Source organism: Neopelma chrysocephalum, unplaced genomic scaffold (assembly GCF_003984885.1).
Source record: "Neopelma chrysocephalum unplaced genomic scaffold, ASM398488v2 Primary Assembly neopelma1_74, whole genome shotgun sequence".
Taxonomy (NCBI): Eukaryota; Metazoa; Chordata; class Aves; order Passeriformes; family Pipridae; genus Neopelma; species Neopelma chrysocephalum.
The window spans coordinates 8,592,494-8,600,295 of NW_020897735.1; the positions used below are offsets into that span (position 1 = coordinate 8,592,494).

A 7,802-nucleotide genomic window follows, 5' to 3' on the forward strand; every position below is an offset into this window, starting at 1 on the left:
ACCAAAAATTTTTGGGTTCTGCTTTGCAGATTTAACTCTGCAGAGTTGGGAAGCACAGAGCAAAGCCAGTGGATTTGTGGAAAAGGCAGAGCCAGGACTGTGAGCAAGAACTGAACCCAGGCTGGATCTGCAGAAAAAGAGGGGTCCGTGCAACTGTGTTTATTTTAACTCAATCTACTTACATCAGCTCAGGCTCTTCGTGTGTCTGAATAGTTTTAACTCTTCCTGTGATCAGTACAGGCTACTGGCCCAAAATGCAGGTTTAGACATTAGGAATGGAGTAAAATTGCAGGTGAGACAGGCACAGATCTACCCCAAGGAGTTATCTGAGGCCAGGCCGGGTTGTGGGGAGCTCTGTGGTGACCCTGAACACCTACCACAAAGGAAAATCCTCCCAGGTTCTGCCTCTACAAAAATTCCGCACAACTGAGTGTAAAATACAGTCATTTTTGCAATGATGATGAGCTGGGGTTTAATTTGGTTAATAACCGAAGCAAGTTAATCCTGTTCAGGCAAGGATCAAACCAGTTTCAGTGCATCTGTCTCAGTGCTTTGCATCTGTCTGACTAGATTGATTTAAAATAGCTTGGTTACAAAAGGAAGTTGCCTCTGCTGTACAGCTACTGAACTGGGGCTCAGCCCTGCCCCTGCTCCTGCCTCCATCCCCTCCCCAGTGTGAAGCTTTGGGTCAAGCTCTCTTCTGGCTCCCCCGTGGAGTAGATGAGGGTGGAGATACCCATGGAGAGAGCTCATTCAGGAACATCCATGTCCCATCCAGAGGATGGGAAAAAGTGTTTCTGGTCAGGAAGATCTACTGGGTCTGGACTGCCCTGCACTGGGTGGCTGTGCTGCCCCTTTTCCTGCTGCTGGCAGGCAGGCTCTGGGTCCCCTGCCCAGGATCTGTGCAGAGGTGTGGGCTGGGTACAGGAGCAACAGGAGCCCCTGGAAGCTCAGCAGCCCCCCAGGCACAGATCAGGTGGAGCAAAGGGGGGGCTGCAGGTCTGCAGCTCCCCGGGTGAATTCTCAGCAGCAAAGCTGACACGCTGCTCATTGTCTTTGTTTAATTAATATGTTATTCAGCCGGGCTGAGAGACTTTGTTCTTCGGAGGTCTGATTTAGATCTGCAGAGCTTGTTGCCACCACGGCTGGCTTTGTCCTGCAGGTACCAGAAGGCACAATCTGCACAGGCATTGGCATTCAGAAACACATTCCGAGTCCAACACACTCCCATGGCTGCGATAAGAGCCCGTCCCTCCCTTCCCTGGAGAGAGCCATCCCGGCTGCATCTCGAAATCCAAGCCATGACTCTCATTTCAAGTAGAATAGCTGGTGTTTTCATCCTGGGGAAGCCACATGCACCCTGTGTAACCCCCATTAGCTCTCAGCAGACCCCAGCAGCTCTCCCAGATTCCCGTGTCCACAGCAGGGGCACTGAGGCACACGAAGGCAGAGTGGCCACGCCAACCCTGTGTTACAAAAAGACAAAACCTGTTTTTTTCGCTCTGTACTTACTCCAGGTATCACTGTGATACTCTATCAGCTCTTGCTGTACAGAGATTTATATGAAATCGTTTCTATTCCATTGAAGCAATTTTCAGAGATTAATTTTTGAGGGTATTAGCATTGATTCCTGAGCGCATGTGCCTCCTCCTCCTCCTCCTGCCAGCAGCCCGTATCCAGGGAAAGCTGCATTGTCTGAGCTGCAGGAAAGCTCACTCGCCCTAATTTATTGAAAAAATTAATTTTAGGTTTAAAGTGGGGTTGTCATTTATGAACCCCGTTCAGTCTGGTCCTCACTCCTGAGCCATCACCCTGACCTTTCCCTTATCTGGAACCCTCTGGGCTGTACAAGGTGTTCATTAGTGGCACTTCCAGGAGGGAGCAGCAGGTGTGGGCTGTGGATAAGGACTGCACGCACGCCTGGCTCTGTGCTTATCCAGGTACCCCTGGCAGCTCACAGCTGTAATTTAATTTAGGGCAGTGCCAGGATTTGGACTTTTTTTTTTTATGAGAGTTTTTCACAGTTTGTAAGTTTTAATAACAATTTTTACATCAGCTCTGGAAGTAGCTGCCCTTGGCATTGCATGAAGTGTGCAGTAATGATACTTGCACTTAGAAAAATGAGCTGGAGAAGTGATCCAGTGCACCCCAGGATTGCCAAGTTTAATCCTTGGTTATGGAGTCTGGACTGGTAAGAGCCAGGGTGGTCCAGGGGGGTCACTGGAGCTGACCCGGGTTTGGTGCAGAGCTGTACCTCACGCTGCTCCAGGAGAAACAAATGAGTCATTCCTGCAAAGGGTTATCAGTGGGAATATTTCCTCTTCCTACCTGTATTTTTAGTATGGATGTGGCTGTTTGTGGAGGTGCTGAGGTCCCTGTGTCAGTATTCCTGGTTTCTGTTGGTATCTGGATGTGGAGAGCACCCCAGAAGGAGAAGCCCCAGGCTGGCAGGAGAAGGGGGCTTGGAGCTTCCTTCCAGCTCAGGGAGGGAGGGAACGGGCTGGGATTGGGCACCAGCTCTGGCTCTGCCTTCAGCATTCCTCAGGGCTTTCAGTTTCCCTTTGCCCTGTGCTGCAAGAGTGCAGAAATATTCTGTGTCTTCCCAAGGGCTCTGTCTCCTTTGAGGTGCCGGAGGCAGGGGAGAGCAGGGGACAGTGGGTGCAGTCCCTGCACTGATCACCCACAGTCACAGCTCTGAGAGGCACAGAAAAACCACCGGCTTCATGGGTGTGAGCCTCTCACTCCATCTGAGAAGAAGGCTCCCATGAGAAGGATGTGCTTTAAATCCCTAAAAGACACTAAAACCTATCTGGCTCGAAGGCAGATAACAATTGGAAGAAATTAGCTTTATATCCTGGTGCCAGCTATGGATTAAAACAACACAATCAAAACAAACTTTAAAATGCTTCGAGCTTTCCTTCTTCTTTTTTCTTTATGGGAAAGTTCAGCAGCAGCAAAATAACACTTTCCCAACCTTACTCTGATTATAAATTTTTCCTTCTTTGCATGTTGCTGTTTAAGAACATCAATTTGTTGAAGAACATCATTCAGCCTTCAAAGTCAGCTCTTCCCTACTAAACTGAAGCCATTATAGGGGCCAGTATTGTTAGACAGAAGGAACAAATCACAGGAAAATGTAGTTTAGATGCTAAAACATCTATTTGTGTTTGTCAGGCTCAAAGTCATTCGCCACTGGTACCTCTCTGTAGTTTAGATTTGAAATTCAAAACTTGACTCCTGCAAATGTCTTGGCTCAAATTGTGGTTGAATGTTAAGTGGTGTCTCTGAAGCGAGACTAATCGCACGGAATGATATTGGATGTGTGCAGGAATGGGACCTCACAAAAAAAGGTTTAGAAAAATCTGCTGCTAATGACAATGTTCTGTTTTAAATAAAACCTCCAGAAAAGATGAGTGGCATCTCAGTAAAGACAGGTTTCTTGGTGACTGGGATTACATTCCTAGAGGAAAGCCTAATGCTTGTTCAGGAGAGTGGAAAAGTGAAGCTAATTATAAGCAGAAAGAGAAACTGGCCTGTCAGATCCACTGTCTGGCCACTCTGAAACACGGTGTAAAAGGTGGCTGGAGTCAGAAGGAAATATTCTTTCAGTGGAAACATTATTGATATGGTGCCTGATATTTCAGGGGTGCTCGAGTCAACTCTGCCCCATCGCTGCAGCTCAGCTCTGGGGGACATGGAGCACGTTTTAATGAAGCAGGTGAAGAAATCTTTTCCCAGTCTCTTAGTTTATTCTTGGCCGTTGTTCCTGCAGTGTGCAAGGCCTGGGTAATTTTTGTGCCCTTCAGCCTCCAATTACCTTTTTGCTGAAACTCAACCAAAGGACAAAATAACCTGCCACGAGTGCAGTGAAGGTGACACTGGGGCTGCGTGGCAGTGACAGGGGGAATATGCAGCTTGATGGAGGAACTTTGGGAGTCCTGACAGTCGATTTAGTGATGTCTGCAGAGAAATCTGGACCTTGTTTGACAGTGCCATAGGCTGCAGTACATGCACTGAGGGGTTTTTCACAAGAGCCCCACAGTAATGACTGTGCTTGAGAAGCAACCCAGCAGCAGCCAGCCAGCTGTGCAATTCCATGTATTTTAATGTTAATTATGCTGGAATGTGAGATTGTTCACACTTTATAAAATAAGCCCTTTTACAACATCAACATTATTTGATTTCAACTGCAAGTTTAGAATACATCTGGATAATCACAATCCCTTCCAGTGCTAACTCTTCAAGGTTATTAGAAAATTGTTTGTTTCCCAGTGATAGACAGCGTGGTCATAAAGCATTAAGCGCTGGCTTCACAGTCAATAAAAAGTGAGAGATATCTGGGTTTAATAGCTCCAAAAGGTAAACATGGCAGGAAAGGTTGCTTTGCTGGAGGCAAAGCTGTGACCATCCTCCTCTGCCCAGCCGAGGAAACAGAGTCAGCCAGGCCTGGCTGGGACCAGAGGAGAAAACATGACCCAAGAAAAGAGGGCTACAAATACCACAAATAATAACTGGGAATGGAAAACTTCCTGTAATAACCCATGGAAGGAACTGTTTACCTGCCCTCTGACCAGGCACAGCAGCATTTCCTTTCAAGAAATACCATTTCTTGAGCAGTGAGCCGGGTGGGTGGGTGCTGGAATCCCATCAGGAACAGGAGTGCAAATATGGAGAAGGGGTGGGGTGGAGGTCACGTACAGTACCCAGAGACAGTGCCAGCACTGCAGTGACAGTCAGAACTCTGGCTGTGCAGCACACCTGTGTTATCACCTGCTGAACACAGAGAACAGGTGTTTCTGCAGGGAAACATCCCCTTGTGCAGGCGAGGGATGAGGCACGAGTTCGCTGGAAGGAAACTGGATAAGCCCTGGCTTGGATAAAAGGAGCTGAGACTGTGACACACAGGTTTCTTCTCGGTGGCAGTAATGCTCCCTGCAGCACTGTTTGAACACTGAGTCAGTGGGATGTGCTTCCTTCACTGCCTGGCACTCCCTGGGGAAGGGGACAAAGTGGTCCCCAAGGCCCTGGTCTGTAGAGTTTTGGCTTTTTCCTGTACCTCCTGAGCCACACACGGGTACTCAGTCCAGGGGCTGAAGGAAGGAGAGGGAGAGGGCAAGGAATGGCCTGTACATTCCAGACCTGGAGCCCCAAGGAGGTTGTGTGCTGCAGACACCATCCCAAGCCCAGCAGGAATGATGGGGCAGGGGCACGGTGGCACTTCCCAACATTTGGCAAAACACAGTTGTCATTCACCAAGGTGAGAGTGTGGAGAATCAATGTGCAGCACAACAGACCCACAGAGCACAGGGGCTCCAAGGTCAAACCTTACTTCATCCCCTGATGCCTGGCTCGTGTCCCAGTCCTGCACAAACCGTCTGGAATTTCAGGTTGGGGACAGGGGGAATTCAACTGGGGAGTTCCCAGCAGACAGAGCTCTTTGGCTGGGTCCTGCTGGTCTTTGCTGTCATGTGGAAGCAGCAGCAGAGCCGTGCTGGGTCCTTACGTCAGCTGGAGCTGCCACAGTTCCCAGGATAGCTGGCTTCCTGTGGGGGCACAGGCCAAAGCACATGTTTGTTGGGTTCAGCACTTCCTTCCAGAGTCTCCTAATAAAGTGTCCGAACGTGCAACAGACAGTTCCATTGCTGGGCTGCAGAGAACCTGGATTATCCCTTCTCCCACTGCCTCCGGTCTGCTCCGCTCTCCACCCACTGCAGGTGCGAGGGCTCGTTCCAAAGTTCAGGTTCTGCATTTTCGTGCCTTGCCAGAAAGATAAAAGGCTTGGTAAAACTGTAACTTGACCTTAGTGTTTCACAGCAGCCCGGGGAGATAAGGTGCTAAAGGAAATAGGGAGAGCAAAACACGGATGGCTTGGGAGAGGGGACCCCACAAGGCAAGAGCTCCGTGCTGAGGACCCACGTGCAGGACTCAGGAGCTACGGGGAGCCCGGATCCGGGCAGGAATGGCTCTGGATTGCTGACCAGGATTGCAGGCTGGCATGCACCATCTTTTTTACTCTGCCACACAAAGGACCCCTGTGCTGCTGCTGCTGCAGATTTGAGAAGGAAAAGATTGACTGAAGCCGCCTGTTATTATTTTTGGCTACTCCAGCAATGTATCAAAAACCTGACGCTGGGTTGATGCTGGTGCCCTACTTTATAGAAGCCCTGAAAAGCAGATCAAGGACAGCGAGCTTGTCTCTCTGCATGGCATCTGCCAGGAAAGGGTGAGAAAACTTCAAACCACTGGCGGGCGGAATGGGGGGAGGCAAAAATGAGGCAAAATGTGCTAAATCCAGAGCGCTGTTTGCAGACTGCAAGGGGAAGGGGTCTGGACGTTCTCTGCTAAGGAGGCAAGGTGGGACAGGCAGTGACTGGGGCATTTTGCTGCCAGCCTGGCTGGTGAGCTGGTGCCGTTGTCCTGGGAGTGTGGTGGGGACTGGTTTGCCTTGGAAGGAAGAAAGGACCCTACTGGCTTTAGGTGACAGGCAGAGCTCCTTGTTAGTGAAGCCCAGGAGTAATCCTGCTTCATGTTTTCTGGATCCTTTGGAGGTGAGAGGGTCATGGCCCCCTCCCTGGCTGAGGAGGAAAGGCACATGGGTGAGGCTGTGCAGGGAGTTAGTGTTGGAACTGGGCAGAGAACCTGCGAATTTTGACTCGTTTGTCACCGGCGTGCACGGTGCTGCTGCCTGGAGGGACGGTCCGGCTGGGAATCCAGCTTTTGAGGCCCTGGAAGAGGCAAGACTCGGACCTGCTGCCTCGGGCAGGACCTGCCCGTCTCCCACTCTGAGACCTGCTTCCTTCTCCTGTGCTGTGGAGGAACCCCGAGTACTCCTGTCACCTGGGGACGTTTACTTCTGTTCTCGTTTTCCCCTCCAATGCTGACCAGCGTTTGCAGCCCAGGTGTCGGCTTTCTCTGCTGATCCGGAGCCGCCTCACATGAGCTGGAGGATTAACGCCTTGCTGCAGACATGGACACTAGCCTTTGAAAAGTGGAAGAGGAAGCAGCCATCAGTAAGAGGCAGGGGACAGTGCCATGTGGTGGTTTTTCATTTACTAGATAGTCCTACTTTGTTCTTGATGAGTAATGGAGGCATTTGAATACGCCAGGATGACAGCAGCAGTCTGGCTCTGGGAACGTGTCGGCGTGGGCTGGGTGAGGATGGTGGCAGTCGGGACAGTGGGACCATGCCGTGCAGCCTCCCCCTCTCCTCTGCGCTGCCTCCCATCTCCTCTGCCGCTCACCTGCCGCCCCGGGCGCCGCGTTCCCTGAGGCCGCCCGGCCCCGGAGCCCCCCGGGGAGCCCCGCGCTGAGCCCCGCGCCGATGCGGGCTGGCCCCGTGCGGGGTGCGGACCATGGCTCACGCAGGGGCCGCCGGCTGCTGCTGCAGGCGCTACTCCCTGCTGTGGATCGCGCTGCTGCAAAGGTCAGTGACTCGGCTCCCAAACGGGAAAGGAATGCGGAGCGCGGCCGAGGGCAGGGACGGGCGGGCGGGCGGCGCCGTCCCTCCCCTCCGCTGCCGGTGCCGGGCCGGGGGACGCTGCGGGGCAGCGGCTGCACGACACGGGCTTTTCTTCCCGCAGAGCTGCGTTTTCCCCCCCCGGTTCATCCCAGCAGAATGAGGGCGGCGGGCGGGACAGGCGGGATGCGGAGCGGGGTGAGCGGCTCTCGTGGGGACGGGGGCGGCCCCGCGGGGCACGGGGCGCTGCCGGGAGGGCGAGGCGGGACCCCCCGTGCGCGGGGCACGGCGATGCCCCCCGGAACCCCCGCGCTCCGGGGGCGGCGGGCCCGGGGCGCTCTGCCCA

The 7,802-nt window shown here is 52.4% G+C and overlaps 1 protein-coding gene across 8 annotated transcripts in view; it reads left to right on the forward strand.

Moving 5' to 3' along the window:
• The window catches only part of DAB2IP (DAB2 interacting protein), a 174,805-nt gene that overhangs the window by 119,832 nt on the left and 47,171 nt on the right, over positions 1–7,802 (forward strand). Inside the window, exon 1 of one of the 8 annotated variants that reach the window (XM_027687902.1) lies at positions 5,794–6,223. The exons of 6 other annotated variants lie outside the window; for them this stretch is intronic. In XM_027687902.1, coding sequence (XP_027543703.1) covers positions 6,111–6,223 — 113 coding nt within the window. In that variant the 5' untranslated portion in view covers positions 5,794–6,110. Of the gene's footprint in view, positions 1–5,793; positions 6,224–7,561; positions 7,655–7,802 lie in introns of those variants that run through there. One more of the 8 variants, XM_027687903.1, reaches the window with a different exon arrangement.